At 30.8% G+C, this 26,658-nt stretch overlaps 1 protein-coding gene across 7 annotated transcripts in view; it reads left to right on the top strand.

Moving 5' to 3' along the window:
* Positions 1 to 26,658, top strand: part of Nhe2 (Na[+]/H[+] hydrogen exchanger 2) — a 104,541-nt gene that overhangs the window by 15,027 nt on the left and 62,856 nt on the right. For all 7 annotated transcript variants that reach the window (XM_088197289.1, XM_088197293.1, XM_088197294.1 and 4 more), the window contains one exon: positions 23,450 to 24,068. In XM_088197289.1, the coding sequence (XP_088053415.1) occupies positions 23,901 to 24,068 (168 nt within the window). In that variant the 5' untranslated portion in view covers positions 23,450 to 23,900. The remainder of the gene's footprint in view (positions 1 to 23,449; positions 24,069 to 26,658) is intronic.

The raw sequence follows: 26,658 nt of genomic DNA, 5'->3' as shown, positions 1-26,658 counted from the left end.
TCGAAGTTTATCCACTGGCCATTTTTACACACTGCTATGCTCATATGTTGAATTTAACATTACAACAAGGTCTTTCCAATATAAAAGTGTGCAAATCATTCTTTCAAACTTTAAATGGATTGTCTGCATTCTTTTCTAAATCTTCCAAACGAATAAATGCTTTACAAGAGTTTGTAGCTAGAAGACTTCCTTCTGTTACACCTACAAGATGGAATTATACATCACTGTTAAGTAACACAGTGCAAAAATACAGAAATGAATTTACGGACTTTTTTCGAGACGTCGTGAAAAATTGTGAACTATGGGACCCCGACACTGTAATAAAAGCACGAGGTTTTCTTAGCTTTTTGGAAGATTTTGAAACAAGAAAACTTCTCCACATATTTTCAAACCTTTTTGGAAAAAATGGTATGTTATACAACATTTTACAATCCAAATCTTTTGACATATTATATTGCTGTAAGAAAGTTACCGAAATTTTGCAACAACTCAGACATGAACAGGAAAATAATTATGAAACATTATGGGATTCTTATGTAACGGAAGAAAATTATCCAAGACTGAGTAATGATTTGCTTGTTGAAGAAAAGCACGCGTTTAGCCAACTATTTAATACAATAGTTGATAATATATGTAAGCAAATTGAAAACCGTTTTTCTTCAATGTCCAAATTGGAATATTTTCACCTTCTGGAGAAAGAAAAATATGAGCAATATAAAGAAAAATTTCCAAATGAATTACTTACTAAACTGCAACAATTCTATGGAGCATTATTTGATTATATAAGTTTAAAAAATGAGCTTGCTGTTCTTTATCATTTACCTAAATTTGCAGAGAAATCTGTTCATGAGCTTGTACAATTTATGAACACAAATAATCTTGAGTCAGGTTTTCAGGAAATAGATAAATTAGGCAAACTAATATTAACTCTTCCAAGCAGTACTGTTTCAGCAGAACGTTCATTTTCTGCTCTGAAACGAATTAATAATTGTTATCGAAGTACCCAAGGCCAAGAAAGGCTATGTGGCCTTAGCTTGATTTCAATAGAAAACGGGATCCTTATGGATATTAAAAAGAAGAGCACTTTTTATGACAGCGTGATAGAAAAATTTATGATTAAAGAAAGAAGATTAGATTTTATATATAAATAATTATAAGTTTATGTTTATTGGAAATTTGATATTTTTTTATAATAATATTTTAGATTAGGTTTCATGTTTATTTATTTATTTATATATGGGAAAAAGCTGTAAGGCAGTTTAGGCATGTCAAAACCTCGGCTAATAAAAATGTACGTTTTTTTTTATTTTTTATAGTATATATTAACACCCATCGTACGCCACTGATACATACATATCAATCAGATTATTTAAAAAATGTTTTTAAATTAAGATACCTTATTGTCATATGTAGCTGTAAAATCAACTGCAAAATAAATCTACATCACTTCACTTTTTCTTTCTAAAATATTTTTTTTATAAAAATATTGTATGAAATGTATTTATGGACTGATATGATACCTGAATTTATGACAATCGTCGTTTTGATGAGTATTTAGCTTATTCACCGAAACTGTTTTTTTAATTATTTTCTTAAAAATGTTTATTATTGTTTGTATAATGGCCATAATGGCGCATTTGAGAAATCTGTCTAGTCTTAATAGTCAGATATGTAATAAAAAACAAATAAAAAGTGAAGGTTAGGCAAACACGCGTTAACATACAAACGTAGTTTCGAGATATTTAGACATTTGAACTTTTACACGTATAATATTTACTTACGTTATTTAAAAGTTTATTTTATTTATTTTTATCCTAATTATATTACATATTTTTTAAAGCTTCAAAATGTAGTTTATTTCACAATAACTTAATTATTTATGTAATTGAATAATTCCTCAAATTAAAATGTCATATTTCATTACAAATTGCTACGTTTTTTTATAAAGGGCATGAATAACATAACCTGACATATCCGGAACATATTTTTACGGTAAAATATAAAATTCTTGTTAATAAATTAACGTAATCAAATTATTCTACAGATTCATTATTCAAAACAATATTCAATTATGTTTCTGAATAAATTTTCGTTAAAAAATATATATTTACATAGCTTTCATAGTAGAGTAAAGTTAACTTGTTTTTCACTCGCTGGTTCTAGTGAATTTTGAGAAATGCGAGTGTAGTAATTTGAAAGAACATATTAAACTTAAGCTTTTAGATATTTTAATTATTTTTGTTTCTTGTCTTGGAGTCTTTATAATATTTTTCCTGTGTAGAATTTTCTGCTGACAAATATAGCGGGCGACTGAAAACAGTATAACGAACGACCGAACGACCCATAACTTGCAGTGCGATTTTACGTTTTATGAAATTTCGCTGGACTTTTCTCAGCATAATTTGCATACGAAACGTAATAATGTTTGCACTCGTTTCTCTCGTGTTTTTACAGTGTTTTATATGGCGTGTTATTAAATTAAGCGAGTAAACGCATAATGATTAATTGAGCGGATAACTGTTATAGGGTGTGAGGTTTGTTGTTATTATGATGGCAGCTGATATTTTCTACAATGTTTGTATTGTGCTTAATGAATTGAAAACTCCTTAATGTTCTAATGAGCCTGACCTGTAACTTAAAACAACAATCCATTGACATCGTTTCAACATGCATGAATATTCTATTACAATTTAATTCATTTAATGTCTTCAACATTTTAAGAATATTTAATAACCTTATGCCTGCACTACACTCTCTGGAAGTTGGCCAAGGTTGGCCAAGGACGGAGAATATAGTGGGTTACTTCGGGGCTAATTCGGTCGAGTTCGGTTCTGCCCGCTATAAAATCTCTCGGAAGTTGTCCGAGGTTACCGAGAACGGAAGTTAAAGTGGAGTTAATTCAGTCGACTTGGCCAGCTTCGATCGCTTCCGAACATTGTCGGCAAGCAGACTGAAGTCAAAAGAACCGAAGTCAGAGCTGCTCTTTCGAGCGCGAGCAATGAGATACTATCCCTTTTGCTCTTTCGCGTGATAAGTGACGACAGTGAGAGAGAAAATGATATGGTTTTTCGCAAACTGAGATAGAACGAGTAACTCAGTTAAATTTCAGTATGCGCGTAGGCGTACTATGATCATCACGCATGTCGAGCGCTGTATCGTAGGCACGTGGTCAAGTTATAATACCAAATGCTTATCGGTGACTTCAACAGACTCTTACTGACATCTTTGAATATTTTAGGGCACCAAAAGGGATTAATTATATTTTTGATGGTATATTCTTCTAATAAATATCGTTATTATATTTTTTTTCATATAAAATTAAATAATTAAAAAATAATTAGTGGTACTTGATTTTGTTACAAAAAATCGTTTCGAGTATCCTTATGTATTTTCTTAGATCGGTATATATAAATGTCACACCATAACGAATTATTATTTAGAATTGATGGCGACAACTTCTAGGATAGTCACAGATGTGGTGTTCGCATTCTGAAGAATGATTTTTTGCCTTATGGAATTTTGCAAAAGCCGACAAAGATTTTGTGAAATTGAATATTTACGACCGAAAAGTTTTCACTGATATTATATTGGTGAGTGCCACACAAACTTTTACAAATATCAGTAGCGTAATTTTAATAATATGGCAATTTAAAAATGCGATTATTTTGCACATTTTTCGATCGCGCACAAATGTCAGCCGTACGTTACAGCAGCCGCTGTACGGATGTCGTTCACGGCCGCCGTCCGGACGGCACATGAAATTTGTGGCAGTGTAGCTAATCTAAGCTTCATTTGGTTTTAAAATATGTTTTATATATTTTTAATGCAGATTAGCATTTTTTATTTATTAATAAAATTTGTGATTATCATTTGCTTTTGAAAATCTTTCAATAAGTTTCGAATATCAATACGAATTTTTCCAAGAACTTCAACATTAATTACTCAACATGTTTTTTTGAGTAATTAATCCAGATTTTAGTGATTTTTCCTTATCTTTATATTAATGGGAAACATATCAATCTTCAAAAATGAACAAAAATATACTAATTTTCATTTCTCATAAAAAGTATACGGTTGTGAGGGTTTCAACAATCTGCGAATTTTTTTATAATTTAGAGGTCATTATAATGATGATTTTGAACAAACAAAATTAAAAAGTATACGTTTCTGAAATAATGTGTCACACAGTTTTTTAACACAATAATGAAAAAGATATCTCGTTACTAAACAATTGCGTTAATAATTGCAAATTTTGCACATCCGTCCTGTGATGCAAGTACCGCTGAAAAAACACTATTTGAACCGTTTCTTAAGGCATGAACACATTTTGTGTATCTAAAAAGCGCATCTGCGAATCCCAAGAGCTGTTTCGAACCAGTATTATAAAATATGTAATATTTGGTAACGGAGGGGAAAGACGCAGTAAGGAGACGCTGGAGATATCCCACGCAGTCACAGTCTAGGACACTACATCGACATGTCTCGACTACTCCCAGCTCTTCCACCGAAATCACAGCCGATAATAATACAACTCGACACATCAACATAGACTCAAAGTTACATCTACATTTATCTATAAATGTGGTAATTTATATATTTCAATATCTGTTACCAGCTTTTCCGACGTCTATTTGACTGTAAAGTTGCACTTCTTGTGAATATGTCGATACATGGTGTTGCGATTGACTTGTTGACCAGGTGTTTTATTAAACAGTCTTGACACTGAATAGTATTTTTTTAAATTTATTGAAAACTTAAAATATTTGTTAAATTACATAAAATTTAAAAAAAATTAGAAAGCTTTTTCATAAATTAATTTAATAAATAATATAATACAATTTGTATGAAAAATAGATAGTAAATTAAATATGAGGTTTCGTTGTATTTATAATCGAAAATTCAGAAAAACATAAATAAAAAAAATGTAGCCTTTGCTAATAAAGCACGTTCGTTTGAACTTTTTTACGATCGTTTATGAAACTTAATTTAGAAAAAATTATAAAATACAAGTGAGTAACGCTTCAGCGTATACTTAAATTTTTACATTATTTACATTTGATGTACAACGTGGAGACATCTTGAATATCATTACTGAGAAATGTGTCGATAAACAAATTGTTTGTGGAATGTTCATGAACGAACCATGACGTACAATTATTAAAACAGAACTGTTTGTATTGAAAAAAGATAGCCAATCATCTGAATGAAAAAAGTATATAATATACATTTATCAAAGTGCCATTTGTGAAATAACAAATATTTGCATTAGCTAACTAATTGTAGAACGCGACGAAACGTTCCTTCAGAAAACAGCTGATGATCCAAGCGCTCATTGCGCTGTACAATAATTTTCTTCGTTAAACGTTTTTAATCACTGTGTGGTATGCATTGTTAATTAATAATTATATACGCAAGTAAACTGGTGAGTAGGACTGCGTATAAGTGCATTATATATGTATATGAATAATTAGCGAACGCTATGTAAAAATTAAAAATATTTATATCTAATTCTGGAATTCTTTACTGTAGTATCTTATGGTAATGAGAATGTGACTATACTTGTTTATTGCAGATTTCACCATATAGATACTTCGCTCCTTTCGAATCAAAGATTTTTCTTAGAAACATTAAACCTGTTATCTAAACATGCAACCTTTCTTATATCTCTGTAATAGGCTTGTTTAATCGTAGCGGAAATTTTCCAAAAATATATAGGACACATTGTTGTGACGTCGGTGTAAACTCTCTGAAATAGTAACGTACATTTATGACACATTTGAAAATGAATCCTCGTCTTTTGTTGTCAGCCTCATTGTCGTCAGCCCCAACGGCGTCCTATTATCATTTAAATTGCAATTCGACGAATGTGGCGTGCGACTCTAAAACTATTTCGACCATGAAAAATCTGCGCAAAATGCACTTTTGTTTAAAAATTCAAAGTCATTTCTTTTAGCGGTTTTTTACAATAGAAAATCTGCTTTTAATAGATGCACCTGTCAAGTTGATTCTCGTTTTAGTTAACTTCACATGTACCATCAAAAGATTGTAGATGACTTTTCTTATTTCTCTCCAAACTGTATATGAAAATCAAATCGTTATTGATTTGTAATGTTAAGACTTTACGTGACTTTGCGTGAAGATTTATGTATAATCACATCTGCAGATGAATCACCTTTTTCAGCATATACATTACTAACCATTCAGATACTTTTACTCATGTATAAGTGCTACACTTTTATCGTTTCTCCATATCCGTTCTAGGCGTTATTTTCTGCACGTCATCCAAACATTTAACCATCCAACGGCTCTTTTAACTCAAGGATTACCCAAAGCTATTTACCTCCTGTCGATATTCGCAGCGGTCTGCTGTCAAAGCAAATCGAGCGTTTGCGTGCTATCAAAATTTACACTTAACCATTTGCGAAACAATATAATAATATAAACTGAGCGTTTAGCTATGTGTACAGATTAAAAATGACACACAGTTGTGACCTATATGTGAGTTGAACATGTGGAGGAAATTACTTTTAGTCAGTGTATGGTCAATGTAAGGATTCTCGACGATTTTATTAGTCTGTAAAAGATAACAAGACAATACGAATTCGTATTAGGTTTCTACGAATTCATTTCACATATGAATTATTAAAAGTTGATATTTTATTTCTGTCTCAATTTAGTGACATGTACATATGTTTGTTGATATGCTTATGAAGATTAAGATAAAATATGCTTTTAAGATCGATATGCACTTGAGATAATGATTTCAGAGGAATTCTCCTTTGACTTATGCTACTTTTTTTTCTTTTAAGTATGTTAAAATATTACGTACTAAATCTTATCAATAAAATTGCGCTACAGTTATGCATTTTAATTTTATGTCATAAATATAAATAGAAACATTCAACAATAAACAATCTCGTCATTCAAGGTCGTTTTTCGTAGCTGTAATACATTCCAAATATACAAACATTGTTAAATTAATCAATTATTTTTATACAATAACGATCGTTATTTTTTTTTCGTGGAACGCTTTTTTATTGCCGTTAATTCGATCATTGCGTCGCACAGTAGGATATAATTAACTTTCAAGTGGTAAAAAATACTTAATGCCAAACGCATTTAATTGCTTGATTAATAATATATATTTTGTATATTTATGTTTTTAATCACTATTTCTTTATTAAATTAATACATAAATAACTAATAGAATATTTTTAATGCAACTTTAATTACATATAAATTTAATAATGATGTTGATTAATTTATAAAATCATTTTTTTACTTTTATAATAAATTCAGTATAAGGGAATAAGTTGTGGAAAATTACCTCTATTTTTAATTTATTCATACTAAAAAAATAGTATTTCCTTTTTTAATTTAACTTATCTCCTCTAGAGCTCTTTGACTAATCAACGCTAGCTTTTTACAATGTTTTTATATCCACGAATCACCATTTTTATTTCGTTAAAAGAGACTAAAAATGCCTATCCTTGTGTTTTTAATTTCTTTGAATAAGTAATAATCACTATGCCGTATGAATTATGGTAACACAGGTTTTATCAGATGTTATCAATACCATCAGTATACCGAGTAATTCACTACATATGTTAGCACTAAAAGTTGTGGCATCCAACAAATAGAAACGTTATTTTATAATTGATTTATACCTATCATTCATTCTATTTAATTAATGAACTTTTCTAGATATGATATCATTATTTATCATTAATTTTTTCACAACACCAATATTTTCTACGTTGTTTACATAAGTCGATCACTGCGTTTATAATATTTATTTTTTTCTTTTTTTTAATAAGATTCAACATTACAAATCGATTCTGCAGACTCGCCAAAACCAGTCTGCATATTCTGATAAATTTTGTAATACCCTTATAGTAATTAAAATTTGAAGAAGTATATATATTAAATGATTAGAGAAAAATAAATTACGGCGTTCTTAATTAACAGTAAGCCTGTCAAGATTTATTTATCTACGCATGTCGATTATAAAACAATAAAAATTTTATGCATGCACTACACTCTCTGGAAGTTGGCCAAGGTTGGCCAAGGACGGAGAATATAGTGGGTTACTTCGGTCTAGTTCGGTTCTGCCTGCTCTAAAATCTCTCGGAAATTGTCCGAAGTTACCGAGAACGGGAGGTAAAGTGGGGGTAATTCAGTCGACTTGGCCAGCTTCGAGCGCTTCCGAACGTTGTCGGCAAACGGACCGAAGTTGGAGCTGCTCTTTCGAGCGCGAGCGGTGATATACTTCCCTTTTCGCTCTCTCGCGTGTGACGAGACGAGAGTGAGAGAGATAATGATATGATTTTTCGCAAACTGACATAGAACGAGTAACTCGGTTCAATTTCAGTATGCGCGTAGGCGTCCTATAGTTAACACGCATGTTGAGCGCTGCATCGTGGTCACGTGGTCAAGTTATAATACCACATGCTTATCGGGGACTTCAATAGACTTTTGACATCTTTTAATATTTTAGGGCACCAAAAGGGATGAATTATATTTTTGATAGTATATTCTTCTAGCAGATATCGTTATTATATTTTTTTTCATATAAAATTAAATAATTAAAAAAATATTAGTGGTATTAATTTTGTTAAAAAAAATCATTTCCAATATCTTTATGTATTTTCCTAGATCGGTTAATATAAATGTCACACCATAAGGAATTATTAATTAGAATCGATGGCGACAAATTCTAGGATAGTCACAGATGTGGTGTTCGTATTCTGAAGTATCATTTTTATGCCTTATGGAATTTTGCAAATGCCGACAAAGATTTTGCGTAAATTGAATATTTACGACCGAAAAGTTTTCACTGATATTGAATTGGTGAGTGCCCACACAAACTTTTATAATTATCAGTGGCGTAATTTTAATAATATGACAATTTAAAACTTGCGATTATTTGGCACATTTTTCGATCGCGCGCAAATATGCCAGCTGTACGTGACAGAAGCCGCCGTCCGGACGGCATATAAAATTTGCGGCACTGTGGTCGCTTACTCGAAGTCATAGGTCTAGGCCGACTTCAACTGTAATTTCGGTACGGACAACTTCCAGAGAGTGTAGTGCGGGCATTACAATTTGTAAACATCCCTCGTAGTTTCAGGGGAAATTATGATATACATGCATAGGCATGGAGTGATAGGGAAATATTCATGCGGTTATAGCTATATTTTTTTTAATTATTTTTATTTGTAATATTTTTTATAAATGCCAATGTATTACACATACTGTGTAGTATTTTATATGCTGTGTATTTCCAATAGGAAGCTGATTATATCACACTGTGCATCGTGGTTTATAATCAACGCATAAAGTAATATGCGTTATCTGACGATTTATATTACGGCGAAATTTTGCCATATAAAAAAATGTAATCTCTATGGGCTAATATAGCGATTGATTGAATATGTAATATTTATGATTAACTTGACTATCAATATACGACGTACATATATACTAGTATAAAATAATTTAACCGCTGAACTTGCTTTAACTAATAATAGTGTTAATCAGATTGTTCAGTAAATCTTTGCGTTTTTTTCCTATATTTACAAAAATGTATAACTTTTTATAAATTAACAATAATTTTATTATTCTTACAGTGATTGTTAACAATAGTCGTATCAATGATGCTCGAGATATTTTTTTGTTTCGATATTTTTAACCATAAATCAATAATGGCAGTAGAGATAAAATAATCTTGCTCCTTGATGGGTTTCAACTCGGTTATAATGCGAAAATAGCAGCAATGCAATGGGCAGGGATGCCATTCAATTTAGAAAGTGTTAAATATGGTTTTAAAAATTTAGTTTCGGGAATTTCGACATTAAATATCTACGTAGTTAGTGAGGATTTTAGGGTTGTCACAAAAGCAGTACGGAAGCTAGCACAAAAGTCGCCTACATCAGTTTACAAGCATTTAAAAAATTAAAAAAGTAAATTTTCTGAATATGGGTATATTGTAAATGAGCGCAGCGTATCTTAATATTTTAATCATAAACAATTGTAGAACAGAAAGATTTATTTTTAAGTCGTATTGTTACTGAAGAAGAAGTGGATCGTTTATTTGAACGCAAGACAAAAAAAGCAGTGGTTAAACGCTAATTCCTACCCCAAGAACAGGATTACACCCTAGTAAGATAATGTTATGCATATGAAAGGCATAATTTATCATAAATTATTGGATTATGAACATACAATTACGACAGACACATAGTGTGCTCAGCTATGCTCAGCTTAATTAAAAGTGACTCTGGATATAAAAATACCTTCTCTTATAAATCAAAGAAGGGTAATTTTACACCAAGACAGCGCTCGCCCTCATGTATCGAAGAAGACGATGGAAAAAAACAATGGATGAACTTCTTTCTCACCCACCGTATTATTGTTCTTTAGATACACGCTACAGTTTTTAAATAAAAAAAAATATTTTACCAAAACGGATATAAAGTCAACATTAAAAATTTATCACTTCCAAAAATGCAATAAAAAAAATTGTAGAAAAAGATGGAGAATATATAATTTAATAAAAGTATTACACGTTTTATTTTTTGATAGATACACATTTTATTTTTAAAATAAGAGCGATTGGCTGGATAATCGCTGCATAATTGTGATTGGTCATGAAGCTTTGCAGCCTTGAATAATTAAGCCTGGTCTTCAATGAGGAAAGGGCAGACACCGGTAGACACTGGAAGAGACTAGCAGACGCCCGCCGCCCGCGGACAACACACGGTCATGGACGCTCACATCCTGAGAGGGATTTCACCATACGAGCATCGCAGCAGAAAGCGATCAACCTCTGCAATACTGTCGCTGCCACACCAACCAGAACTGTAAGGATCTTCCACCGGCATCATCCCTGCGCCAGCTTCTCCACCACCGCTCAGAGAATAATAATATTCCACCTGCGTCTTACTGGCTGCAAAGTCACACCCTAAAGGGTTAGAAACCTGAAAACTCAATAGCCCGTAAACTAAAAAACGCAAAGACTTATGGAACAAACTGACACGCAGATTAAGATTTATATATAGCAAAAATTGAAGAAATGTGTAATAATTTTTAATATTTTGATAGTCAATTACTATTATAAATATAACTGCAATGTAAAAATCATCTGAAAATCCGTTCAACCGATTTGCAATTATATTGCAGAATTTTATTTAAGTATGATATAAAGACTAAAAATGATATACTTATATATCATGCACTAAAAATTCTATAGAAAAAAGCTTAATTGGTTTATGATTGCAACAAATTACAACTGACACAGAATCCGTAAAAAATCAATATTTTAATATGTCAGATTAACCTTTAATGCTATGGGACATTAAAATGAAAACTCATCTTAAGCCACTTTATCAAAAAAATAGTTTTTCATACAAATGATAATAATATACATAAATGTTCGATAAGATGTAAAAAAAAGTGTAAAATATATAACAAGTGGAGGTCACAAAATTAATAAAAAAAATAACAAAATAGATTTTATAATAAGCCAGAGAAAGTATGGAAAAACGGTTTCACAAATAATAAATATTTAATGATTATCGAGTTCATTCAAAAGCTCGCTCAATAAATCTCACATTGTACTCGACGTAAAACTTTCCAGAAGTTTCGTTATAGTATAAAAGGTTTACATTAGAAAGAGAGTCAACTTTAACTACACGACGAAGAATAGTTAAATTTATTCTTTGTTATTTAAATCAAAGCGTAAATGAGCGCATCGAACTGAATCGATCTTATGTCACTCAAAAATCGTCCAATGGTGACATAAATTTTATTGTCATGTTTACGAACCTGTCCGAAACGTGCAGTTAAAAAATAATAACTTACAATTGACCCACAGACCGATTGCCTAACGTCGTTTGTGTGGCTTTTTTTCATGGTGCCTAGCCTCGTCCGAATTGATGATTGTTTGGGACAAAACTCATATCGGACGCGTTTCGATCGCAATATTAAATGATTAAAATGCTCCACTTAAAAACTGGTTCGCAACCGCTTTCGATCGAATATTACTGAACGCGCTGTGAGAAGTCGTCAACTTTCGGCTAGAGAATCGAAGGCTGCGTCGCTTTGAAAACGAACAAAACTTTGCGTGTTAATTTCTCCGGTCTTTGTTTCCAATTATGCGGCGTAAGCAAAAGTATCTGTCTGGTTTGACCGTGAATTGTTGGGATTTGGGTCAGGCATTCCCAGTACTTGTTTATCGCCGTGGTTATTGCGTGACTTTCGCCAGTTTGGTTGGGAGTAAACATGTCTGGAATTATAAATACGGAATCGCACTGAATTTCCAGGTTATGTTGAGACTGGTCAGTGGTGGAGAAATAAATTAAGGTGGAAAACACGTATTTATAGTTTAAAGTTTAATATCTAAAGCTGACGTCAAATTGTCGCATGCGAAGTTGTTTTTTCAAACATCTGCTTTTAACCTTCATCCGTCCCTCAAATCGACTGTACACTAAAGTCCCTCGGGTCTTTTTCGACCCAGGTAGAAATTTTTGACTTAAAAGAAACAAAATGCAAATTAATTAAATTAATTTTATTAGTAACGGTAATGTTGACTGTTTACGAATAATAAAGAGCGATTTATGAGTTAATTATTTATTTATAACATTTATTACATACATTATAGGAATGTGCCTTACAAATAAATCTTTTACAATATTTACATTCTAATGCATGTTCATTGTCCGATTTTGGGCAAATGTGACATCTACCTTTTTTTTGAACACGTATCCTTGCTGTTGGTACTTCTAAAGGAGATGTAGTTGTGCATTTTTGTTCTAATATAAATTGTTGTCTTTTATCAATAATTTGCCCACGGTTTCAATGAAAATTCTCCTTTGATAATTTTTTTATATTCCAATCTGGATAAACTCATGTAAATATAATAAATGCATTTGATATAGATATATCTAATATATTGGCAAAAAAAGTAATTGGTCGTCTATTTGTTTTTCTTCGAGTACTGTAATTGGCTATTTTTGCCTAAGGTATCAACTCCTCCTTTCGTTGCATTATAATCTAATATAATGTTTGGTTTATTTTCAGAACCACCTGACAATTCCTTCCTTATGTGAAGAGTGCTCTGAAGAACAACACATTTCTTTTTTTTAGGAATGTATGACACTAAAGATGTATTCTTTGTAAATGCAAATTTTGATTTGCCTTTTACTTCGAGCAATACGGGTGGAATTGACGTTTTATTTTTTTGAATAGTGCCAATCATAGTAATTTTTTTTATAAGTAACATTTGACCTTGTTCATAAGAAGTGAAAAAGTTGTCAACTGTTACATTTCTCCCATCAAGTTGTTGACACAAATCTAAAACCGCTCGCCTTCCTTGATTCCTTTCAGGTGCTTCACCAGCTACTTTTCCAGTGTATATATCTATATTCCAAACATAACTATTTTTGCTAGCACCCAAAATGTAATCCCATATTTAGCCGGCTTTTTTGGCATGTATTGTCGAAACGGAATTGTATGAAATCAATTGCTCATCGATTATTACATTTTCGCCCAGATTATAAAGGTATGGTAGTATTTCAACCCATTTATTCTAAAGTTCTCGAATTGGGGCTAATTTGTCAGTATTTCTTCTAGCAGCTCGTGTACTACGATCATCAAATCGAATGACTCGATATAATTTTGAATCGTTTTAGTGACATAGTAGCCCTGAATATATGTCGACCCTTTGTTTCGTGCCATAAATTTTCCAAATCCTCATTATTCAATTTATATATACCAGCTAACAACAAAAGTCCAATATATGCATCCAATTTGACAATATCAATATTTTGCAATCCTCTTTATACACGATTTCCTTCCAAAATGGTATTTTGAATAATAATAGTTTTTATAGAATTTGTAAACAATAATTGAAATGCAGAGTTCTGTTGATATGCGAGAAACAGCATACCTTGTGATTCCAGGGGTAGTTCTAATCATGTTTGATGATGATTGACGGCTATGTTGAAGGCTTTGATCGCCATTTAATACCTTTTTCTTTAGAAAGATATGATGTAGATCCAGGAGGTACATCATCTATGTCACTATCAGAAGTTTCAGTCAATTCTTCAATATGATCTGACGTCTCTGAGCAGGTATCATTTCCCGATGAAAATTCAAGTAAATTATCTTCTATTATAATCACTTCAAAAGAGTATTTCTTAGAAGGTGATAAACAATAAACATCTGTTTGCGCCGGGAATTCCAATAATTTGACCTAAAATAGACTTGGGTCATTTTCGACCCGAGGGACTTGAGTGTTACTTTTTTTACAAGAGATAATCCAGGTAACATATTTATTTTTTCTTTTCAAAAATTAGTTTATTATCTCAACAAAATCAAAGTCACGAAATTACAGATATGTAGTATTAATATTTTAAGATATATTTGCAAAACAAAATCGCTTCGGGTCGAAAAAGACCCGAGGGACGGATGAAGGTTAAGAAGGACTTACACGTATTTCTATAAAGTGTGCTTTATGAACCATTGATATAAATATAATGAACTACTTATTTTACCTTTAAAAAAAATCTTGATCAAAAAAATTAATAACACGTAAAAAGTCAATTATGTAATCAATGATACTCCTCAAATCAAAAATTTGACCCTAAATTTTTTGGTACAGATCTAATCAGTGATAATGAATTCATTAATTTGTTTACATTTAGAACTTTTGATTACATGAAATTGATTAGATAAATATTCTTAATTTAAATCCCTATCTATTGGTGTATATTTAATGGTTGTAGCACACAAAAAAGCCATGATGCTATAAAAAATAAGCTTATTTTAACTGTAAATATTTCACATACTTTTAAACTCAAATATGTAACTATTGTCAATTCTGATAATAAACTATTTCTATGATAACATATGTAGTATACAATGATTATTTTTAAAACCACGCGATATCATTTATCACATGTTTTAACCGCAAAAATGTTTCCTTTCAATGTTAATATTACACACCAATAATATTTTACATTTTTAATTAATATTATTATTCCATTAAATACCGCAAACTGATAATATTTTGGGTAATTAATAAAATTATTTTCCCCAAGTTACCATGGTCATACTTTCTTTGTTTAAATTATACTATAATATTACACAATATTAACTTACTTATACACATTTAAAATTAAAATTAAAAAAGTAAATTTATCTAAATGAAAAATTGCATTCATATTTATGAAGCTCTTGAACCAAATTTTTATTCGTGCACAAAACTAGCACATGATACAGTTTCGACCGAAAATACAAGTCCACGCTTTTCCACGCGCTTGGAAAGCTTCCAGAAGCTTTTGCACGCGGTGCATTTATAATTTCAGAAGTTCCTAGTTTAGCAATCGCACATTATGTATGTTTCATGTATTACTCTATACATACATTTCAAGTGTGTCAATCAAGAAGCATCACATCGAAAGGCGTCAATGCATTTGACCCAACAATTTTCGTAATTGACACTTATGGATTCTTAAAAATTGCCCGTGCATGCGATGTCACCTTGAACTGAAAAATCTGCATTATGTCAAATAAACTTACCTATCAACGTGTCGATTTGCATGCATCGTCACGTATACGAGCCCCATTGACTTTATTCTATGGCTTTAGACTACGTGTGAAGTGGTGTTCTCGCATAGTTTTCACCTCTCAACTTATGCAAGAACTTCGTATAAATAGTTTAAGGTCCTCTAAATATGTGCAAGGAATCTTCCACTAATTGCAATTTATATACATCTAGTGGTAGAATTACGTGGAAGAATTGAAAGCCCGTAACGCCATGGGAGCATCAATGATTAACGGCGACAGATAAATCCACTGCTGTTGGCTACATAATTAAATAATGAAATAATCCTGAAATAATAATTTAGAATATAAACATTTTCATGCATTATTTTAACAACAAAATCAATATCGCTACCCCTTGGGGATAAAAATTAAGCCGCGGGCCACATTAGAGAGTATGTTCATTTTTCCGTACGAAGTATACAAAAAGTTAAAACTACCAAAACTTTTTTATGAGCTTCTTTAAAATAAATTTAAAACCGCTATTTATAAACCATATATTGGTGCTCTAATATCGAAAAATTCATTTAAAAAAATATTTATTAAAATAATTGATTTTTGTGTTAAAAGTAAAGTTGTAATCGAACCATGAATAATATGTGACACTGGTTAAAATAAATATTAAATTCTTAATGCGACCTTTGATAATTTTTTCTCGGGCGATACGGCCCAGGATATCCAAAAGGCTGGTCTAAAATGCCTGCACTACACTCTCTGGAAGTTGGCCAAGGTTAGCCAAGGACGGAGAATATAGTGGGTTACTTCGGTCGAGTTCGGTTCTGCCCGCTCTAAAATCTCTCGAAAGTTGTCCGAGCTTACCGAGAACGGGAGGTAAAGTAGGGGTAATTCAGTCGACTTGGCCAGCTTCGAGCGCTTCCGAACATTGTCGGAAAACGGACCGAAGTCAAAGAAACCGAAGTCGGAGCCGCTCTTTCGAGCGCGAGCGGTGAGATACTTCCCCTTTCGCTCTCTTGCGTGTTAAGTGACGAGAGTGAGAGAGATATTAATATGGTTTTTTGCAAACTGAAACAGAACGAGTAACTCGGTTCAATTTAAGTATGCGCGTAGGTGTCCTATGGTCAACACGCATGTTGAGCGCTGCATCGTGGTCACGTGGTCAAGTTATAATACCACATGCTTATCAGGGATTTTAACAGACTCTTACTGACATCTTTGAACATTTTAGGGCACCAAAAGGGATTAATTATATTTTTGATAGTATATTCTTCTAACAGATATCATTAATATATTTTTTTTCATATAAAATTAAATAATTAAATAATAATTATTGGTAGTTGATTTTGTTAAAAAAAATCGTTTCGAATATCCTTATGTATTTTTTTATAAATGTCACACCATAACGAATTCTTATTTAGACTCGATGGCGACAAATTCTAGGATAGTCACAGATGTGGTGTTCGTATTCTGAAGTATAACTTTTATGCCTTATGGCATTTTGCAAAAGCCGACAAAGATTTTGCGTAAATTGAATATTTACGACCGAAAATTTTCACTGATATTGTATTAGTGAGTGCCCACACAAACTTTTATAATTATCAGTAGCGTAATTTCAATAATATGACAATTTAAAAATTGCGATTATTTGGCACATTTTTCGATCGCGCGCAAATATGCAAGCTGTACATGACAGCAGCCGCCGTGCAGACATCATTCACGCCCGCCGTCCGGACGGTATATGAAATTTGTGGCAGTGTGGCCTCGGCCGACTTCTGTTGAATTTCAGTTCGGACATCTTCCAAAAAAATAACACATTATATTTTGCTGAACGTTTTAACACCGGCTACGTATTATACTAGAATTTATTACAAATGATCATGCTATTTTTTTTTTAAATTACCGTTTTTGTATGTGTTTAGTATTGATTACATTTACTACATATGTACCTATTTTTTATATTGTAGATATTGTACAAAGTTTGTTTTAGTTAATTTACATGTTAAATATTATTTACATATATAAAATGTAATTATCTTGAATATAAGTTTTTATGGGGGTAGCTAAAAATTTGTTTCGCGAGAGAGAAGAGAAGTTCCGCCACTGTATTACCTAAAAGTAATTTTTATTTAAGTTAATTAATCATATAACAACAAATTAACTCTTTGATGTTGAGCTAATGTTACATAAAAACGACAAAAGTTGTATTAACCCTTATTTATAAAGGAGTAGTAATGCAGTTTATTTATTATTTGAACTTTTATTTTTGTTTCTGAATAATTGCGAAACTATCAATTTAACTGAGGAATAATTTTTATTAATGCAGTTAAGACATAAGTTAGGAGAGACAAAAAATATTCTTGAAAAATGAAGGCAAATTCTCAAAAATACAATATTAATAAGCGAATCCAAATTAAGAATTACGTAAACCATAAATAATTAATTTTATTGTACGTTCCTTTAGTCGCCATCAAATACACCACTCAATCATTTGACACCCGATGATTAGACATCACAAGCAATCAACAAATTTATCTCAATTAGTCCATGTTGCGGGGAATACGATCCATCCCCATATATAGTCTCGCAAAATTATTTCTCACAGTGCAAGAGGATCGCTCAGTTAACTCTTTCGCAATCATTTTTAATGAGATCATAACTTGTCGCACTTTAATCTTGTTAATTCGCAAAACCCTATACATGCATCGCAATATTTTAATTGCATATGTAATTGTATCAGAGTATCCATAATCTTAAGTGTATATTATATGTATGTCACGAACGCTTGTAAGTGTATTATCGATCAATATTTAAGTTCAATAACACACTGACATTTTATATGGAAATTGATACAATGATAACATTTGTAAAAGGATTAAATAATGTGTTTTTAATTAATTGTAATGGCAGCTACAGTGAAAACATAATAATCCAATTATATAATAAAATTAATTAGGTAATTTTATACATTTTTTTTATATCTTTGGATGTACTCCATATATCTAAAGAAATGATAATCCGAAGGAACTTTCCAATTTAGCTCTTGATTTGTTTCGTTAGTCATTTTTACTGTGCGAGAAAGTGGGATATCGTAGTAAAGAATTACTCCTTTTCAGTTGACTAAAATTGACAAGTTCTGTCAAAATAAGATGAACAATTTTCCAATAAAAAAACGCACGTGTCGTAGCGGATATTTCATGTGGAATCCAAACAATTATTATGAACTTTCCTGATCCATTTTAAATGCTCCTGTTCTGTGGACCGTAGAGAAGCGAGTTTTTGCCAATTATCGAAGATCTGATTCAACTAAAGATTTTAGGACGGCGTCATATAATTTTGAAGGTCTTCCTGATTTAGACACATTCTGTAAATTTCTGTCACCCGATTTTAACTTTCGAATGCAACTTTTTCACATGTTTACTATTATAAATTTCGTTTATGACTTTAGTGGCTTTGCTGCGGTGCAAACCCTGATCGTAGAAAAATAGCATACAATGTCTGATTTATCAGTTTCGGACTTCATAATTTTAACCATAAGAAAATAAAAAAAAAATACTGCACAAAAAAGGAAGTTAATCAATAGTTCTACAAATGAAAAAAAATCATAAATATGTTTACTCTGTTGTATATGAAAACAAACTGAGCTCAAACATCACTATAAAATATTTTTTTTACGGTTCACCTATTATATGTTATATCATATAAACTAATTGCGTACATATAAAAATATAATAAACTTCCTTTTTCATACATATACATGGAAAATGTTATTCACGCCTATTATAATTAATATGAAGCATAACGTAAACACTACAATCAAACAAGTTTTACCAAAACGTGTCTAAAAACTATTATACAGGTCCAAAATCCATTTCTTTATTAATTAGATTGAATAATATAGCATTTCATAAATTTAATCCAAAGTTGCGTGTGAAGTTACATTTATTTATATATGTTAATATTTCAGTTAGAATTCATTATTAATTCAGTATAATAAAACATCAAATCAATTCATATTTTATAATGTCATTGAATTAATAGCTATGGATACGAACCAAGTATCTCAATTATTATTATCGAATTACCCTAAATTCATAACATTGTAACATTGTTCGATATAGTATTATTAAGGCCCTTTTTTAAGGTCGCGCTTATATGACGAACTGTCAGTGTCAGATGACATTCATCTGTCACGCGTGAGTCATTAACGATCTTGTGACATTCGAGGGTCAAAGGGTCCACGAAAAAGACCGTCGCAGCATCCCGCGGTTTAAATCGTTAATGTGCGAAAACGCGAGCATGAGAAGTGTTTTATGGTTCACACAAAGAACTAGGTGTCCCATAAAAATGGTTCACTCTATTGTGTAATATTCTTTCATGACTGAATAAGTTACTTTTGTGTTAGAATTGAGTTTAAACATTTTAAAGTTTTATTAGAAACTATAGTTTTAAGGGTGATAATTAATTACATTTTTATATACATAGATCATATTCAATTTGATAAAAAAATTGCACTATTAACAAATATATTGCACAAAAAAAAATATTTCACTATAATTAAATTTATCCAAAAATTTGTTTTAATATTGAACAAATATAATGCACACAAGAAAAATATATTATTACTTGTATTAATTATTTTCCACTATAAAAAGGATATTTGTCACTATAAAAGGATACTTTCCATGATTTCACTTTAGCGTGCAGTCTACCTTTACATATGTTGACAGTTGCGAAACGTCCATTTGCTGTTCAAACCAAAACCTAATCTAAAAGATTAAGCTAACCCCAAAAAATAGACCGGTCGCCAAATAGACCATAAAATAACTCGAAACTAAATATATCATAACACATACTAGAAACTGCTTTATCAATTTTGCATCTAAAATAGTTATAAAATGCAGAAAAATAAAGTGAAGTCGTTCACGATCAAATTTGTATATGTTATACTCGTTTTCCTATTTTCCATATAATAATTTCCATTTTTTCCAGTACTAAATCGCGGATCAGCTTAGTATACGCATGTCTATGCTAAATTATATCGTCATAAATATTAGCTAAGCAATATTATATGTACATACATATACAAATAGAGGCCTTCGATTTTTTGCCTGATGATGTAATAAAATTCGTAGTGCTGCTTTTTTACCTTTAAAAATAATTATTTTTTATTTTTTATAGCTCTTTTCTTCTGCGAATCGTAAGTGCTTCCTTTTTCTTATTTTTCAACTTGAAATTAACTTTTTTCATAAGCCTACGTCATCGGCACATTGTACATAAACGGCGAAAATTAATAAGAGAGCCAACTTCCGTATTGAACCGTATTATATAATACATAAAAATATATATATGTATTTATATTTATATACATATGTATATAATATATACAACTGTATAACAATATAAATTGGTAACTTTTCGACAAAATTTAATAAGTCCATCGCAGAACTTGTCCTTTCTCCAATTTTGCGAATTAATTCAGACAAAAGTTATGTAAAGTATTTTTCCCTCTTTATACTTTATATAGCTATAATATATATGTTCATAAAATGTACCTACTCGTAATTTATATTAATTGCGATTGTTTAGATTGAAACGAATTCTTAGACTAAACAACATCCTTCTCTCGCTCATTACATTGACATCTTACAATTTTGCTAAAATTTAGATTGCAGATAAACTTACTGTACAGTTCCGCCATTTTGATATTATGCTTCTAGACATAAAAGTTGTTTAATATATAATATAACATAACAGTTTTGCTAGGTAAAACTTCACAATCTTTCTGCGAATAAAACGGATTTCAATTAACGTTTAGTACACTTCAAGTTTTGTTTGTATAAATTAAAAATAAACGTGAAATATGTTTTTGAGTCTACAAACAAGTTTGTGTTTTTTTATGTTCATACATATGTATATATAAATATATATACTATATATGTATATGTTTATATACATATATCGAGGTAAAAAAAAGTTTAAGTATAAAAGATACCTCTCAATAAAATATATTTTATTATAATTAAAAAGCTGTTACGTTTTTAATGCGTAAAAAATACACGCAAATTAAGGAGTGAGGGTAATCCTTGGATAGAATTTGTAATCTGAATTTAATCATAAAAAAATTGTATAATTAAATCACAATGAATTTATAATGATCGTGCGAACAAATTTACTACTCCACACACATTTTAACAGTCAACAATTTAACTGGGTTCAGTTTGCGTATAATCTCAATGAAAAATCAACAATGAAGCATCTATATATGATTATAATCGGATACGATGAATAGAGCGCTAGTTTTACGCACGACGGATACATAGCACATCCTGGACAATCATTTCCCGAGTATCCTAACATTAACGTAAAATTAACGTTAACGGAAACGAAAATAATGGAGTCGGAGCATTTTTATTTTATTTACGACACGATTTTATGGAGTGTCGAATAATAATAAATTTGACAGTTTTAATAAATAAATGCACGCATATTATTTGATATGTACATTGCTTGCAATGTTCCTGTAAATAAAAATAAGGAGCAGTGAAGTCTTGAAACTTCCGCGATACTGTTTTGCATGAAATGATTTTTTATAATAAAATTTTCCTTTAAAAAAGCTAAACTCGAGTCGAATTATTGTGAGTTACATTATATTGAATATTATATGGAAAAACTTTAGTAAAATACCAAAATATTATACTTTAATAAGAGCTGTATTAAACGTTAAAAAACTGATTGAGATTGCTGTATTGCAGTACACAGAAATGTTTTAATCGAAATTGTGGAAGTATCGTAAATAAAATTACACCATTAAACACTAGTCCGTGTTTTAAAAAAAGTTTTTGGATCGCTTCTACAGATTTACATTTAAAATTGAGCCAATTACTGGAGAAAGAAGCGTTTTCAGAAATGTATAAGTTTTGTTGCTTGCTCTTCACTATTCCAGTCAGTACTTCAACAGTTAAACCTACCTTTTCATATTTGAAACGTATAAAAACATAAATTCAACATATTCATGGTGAAGCTAAGCTTTTCATGCTCATACTAATTTCAAAAAAATTCTAAGAAATTTCTTCAAAAAAGTGATAGAAGGATTGCCCTCACATATAAATAAATGATTTTGAAAATTCACGTAATAAATTTTAATTTATTCAATCGTACCATCATCAGTTAATTTAATAGTACTTTTTATTTATGGTATGTTATAGATTAAATAAATTGGTTATTTTTTTTAATAAAATAATCAAAATTTTTCTTTATGACTTTAAACTTTGTCTAGTAGTTAATACTTACTTGTAAGTATTCATTATATCTGATTGACTTACCCAGTTGTAACGCATTGAATTTATGTCTATCAGACTACATTTATTTATAATAAATAAATGTATGGTTGAAATAGAGAAATAGTATAATATATGAAAAAATAATTTAAATGTGAAATTCATCATATATTATTTGCAAATTGAATTTTTTTTTTTATTTATATTTTTCCATACCTAGTCCTGTGTTTTAAAAATCACGGCACGCCACTGATATGTATAGTTATGAAGTACTCTGCATTTTCCATACGCGCGTAGCAGTGCTTTTAGTGGAATTTACAATAACTAAGTCTCGTTGCTACGAGCCAATTTTTAATTATTTTTATTTATTTATAAGATTCTTTTGTTCTGGGATTTTGATACGAGTATAATATAGCTGTGTCATCTGCGAATAAAACGGTGATATCGTTGAATAATTTGTGATAATATATAATATTAGGTTAATATATTACTTAATACAACGATTTTGTTGGAACAGATGAAAATAGAAGTTATATTTTTAACCCTTGTTCCCCTTATGAAAGTTATAAATACGCTTGATACTAATGTTTTATTTATTTTTGTTTCAGGTACATCTCAACACCGACGACTTGCCAAAATAATAAATTAATAATTTAAAAATATATAAATAGTGCCTATAATTTAATAGCAAAATTATGTAAATATTAGATTTAATAATTAAACTAAAATTGATAATAATTAATAATAATTTATTTTAATTGCTTTCGTTCGTGCACATAGACAATAATAAATTTAAAACACCACATTATTTATTTTCATAATAAACAAATAATAAATTCGTCCAAGATGTATAACGTGACGTAATTAATCAAAAAATAATAAATAAACGGTAATCGATTGTGATATAGAGTCAATAACTGATTTTTTTTACCCGTTAATGGGTATGCGCATGCGCGCTCATCGATAGTTGTGAACCCTGTATAGAAGTGTTTCGGTCGCGCGTCGTGCTGATCAAGCTGGCCATCCGAGACCGGTGACAGTGTCATTGACATTAGCAAGATGTCGTGCTCCAGGTCGGCGGGCACTACCAGCCCGAGCCTACAGCACGGCGTCAATCTGTCGCGCAGGGCGTGCAGGTCGAGCACGTTTCGTAGGCTAGTCGCGCTGGTCGTGCTGTACCTATCGGCATGCGCAGCGGGACCGGCGTTCAGCGGCGAAACGCCAAGAGTAAGTGTTATATTTTTTAATAATAATATTTTCTATTTCAATGTAATTATCATTTATGTTGTACTACGGAGAGTGGGGAATCCGCTCGAGCTGGGTGCCCACCCAAAGGGTTGGACTCGTAGGGCCTTATTGCCGGTAATGGCAGTGGTGCACGCAATGGATAACATGTATTAAAAAAAATGTCACTTAGCTGGAAGCTCTTGATCGTGCTTAGTAACAAGGTATATTATGTATTTCAACATAATTTCCTATTAAATAGTTACTTTCATTGAAAAAATGTATTATGGCTAGGAGGTTTCCCTCGCAGTCAGGGCCGCCGAAAGCGAGCACGGGCCCTGGGATAAAAATTATTCTAGGCCCCATGACATTTTCAACTCCTTTCAATTATTTTATATATGTATAAAAAATATACCTGAAATACATACATCGCAAACAACTATTTTAGTTCAGATTCGTTATTTGATGTCAGTTTTTAGTTTTTTTTATAAATGTATTCTCGATACGATTTTTTCAAGAGTTGGGCCCCAGTTATTTGTGTTTGTTGTTTAATTATCTTGTGGTGTTTTATATTTAGTTTATCAAAGTATTCAGTAAGGATATCTATTTTTAAATCACGGTGTAACATCGAGTTGCGTACAAACCATGAAATATTTTGTTGAGACTGAAGTTTTATTTGGTACTTTCGAGTATTAATTAAGTTTCACTAAAACAGGAAACCGAACGAAATTGTGGGTCATGTAATAGAATTAAAGATAAGTAATTTGTTTTTGATGTTTAACTTAAAGAGGAAATACAGTTTTGCTCTGTTTGTTTCAATTTATTTAATTACTTTATCTATACGAGATTTCCACGAAAGTATACATTTTAGTTTTTTCTAATTTATCGACAGCGAAAGCTTTTTCCTTCTATGAGAAAATATTACTGCTGATTATCTATTTGTCTAGCTACTGCTTTATGGGAATTTTTATAAGAACATGAAATAGACGTGTCGTCAGCAAATTTATCAGTGATACAATTCAAAAAATCACTTGTAAATATTGTGAATAGCGAGGGTCCTTATTAGACTTCAGCAGATAAGGGCCTAAAAGTTGTCAAATAGTTTCCAATTATTTTAATATAAAATATAATACCGTTTAAATACTAATTTATTAATTTAATTAATGCTTGCGTACATATATCTATAAAAAAAAGTAAATGTGAACTAAACTTCAGTTGTTTGAAATGTATATACTAACGTATTTCAGGTATAAGTTCCTTTAGCTGTTTTTATACATACAATAAATAAAAAGAGCGGAACATTGTCTTTAAAAGCACCCACATTTTATAGGTAGTACTTACATTATTATTCAAAGGATCAGATTGTAGTTTTTTGAAGCAGCTCCGTCTGTATTAAAATTTGTTTGCAAATTATTGCTGGCTTTATTGTTTTTTAATCGGTTAAAATATATTAGACATGAAAGGAAACATTCAACTAATATAAATTTGTAACGGTAAATTTATATATTCGAACTGAAAATTCAGATGCCTAAAAAATAAGTAAAGAAATAACGAAAAATCAACAACAGCATCAATTATATAAATTTATTGTTTTTATAGATTGTATTATCAGTAATTTGCCAACTGGATTTAATGCAGCAAAGTAAATAAATAATACACTCAGATTCATGTTCTTATTCCTAAAAATAATCTCGAATTTATTCCGAAAATATTTTTTTAAATATGTCATTTAAGTAAAATCATATCAAAATACATTTTTACCAGTAGATATATATTTTTACCAATAACAATATAAATTATCTGGCAGGTGCTAGTAAAATTATATAATTTCAACTTTTCTGTATGTTGTAATATATGTATACTTATCATTATTTATTTACATTCGATGTATAAATGTTATAGTGAATGTGTATTTTTGCTAAAGTTATATTTTCAAGATTGAATTTCTAATACATTTTCACCAGTAGATATATATTTCTACTAGCGAAAATATGACTTAACTTATAGGCGTTAACATGCTCTTCTAAAATGTCTATGAAACTCAATTACGAAACGTCCATTTGCTGTTCAAACCCAAACCTAACCTAATTATAGTTTTAGAACTTTTATTAGATTAAGTCCAAAATACAAATTAAACCAGTTCATAAGCAAAAGAATAAATACAAACAGACATCGCATCTTATATATTGCTCCATAGTTTGCCTGCATTTAGATATTACACTATGTTTTAAAAATATCATAGTAAACCTTGCCGATATTACTATAGATTTCTAATATAAAAGAGCCGATAAAACTATATTTAAACCGAATTTTGGTCAATAGGAGAGCGCAAAAACAATTATCACTTCTCAGAAGGCAAAAATTCACGTCAAAAGCAATAAAATCGTGTCGGCGCCGTCGCAATGGGAACGCTCGGCAACGAGCGTTCCCACTGCGACGGCGACGGCACGATTTTATTGCTTTTGACGTGGATTTTTGACTTCTGAGAAGGGATAATTGTTTTTTGCGCTTTCCTATTGGTCAAAATTCGGTTTTGATGTGCTTTTTTTGATTCTCACTCGTGATATTGTTATAAAAAGTCTTAATATAAACG

The sequence above is a fragment of the Plectrocnemia conspersa genome, unplaced genomic scaffold (genome assembly GCF_051122295.1).
Source record: "Plectrocnemia conspersa isolate PC_06_02 unplaced genomic scaffold, ASM5112229v1 ptg000011l, whole genome shotgun sequence".
Lineage (NCBI taxonomy): Eukaryota > Metazoa > Arthropoda > Insecta > Trichoptera > Polycentropodidae > Plectrocnemia > Plectrocnemia conspersa.
Note: the sequence above shows the minus strand (reverse complement) of the source record. Positions and strands in the feature narration are given on the sequence as shown.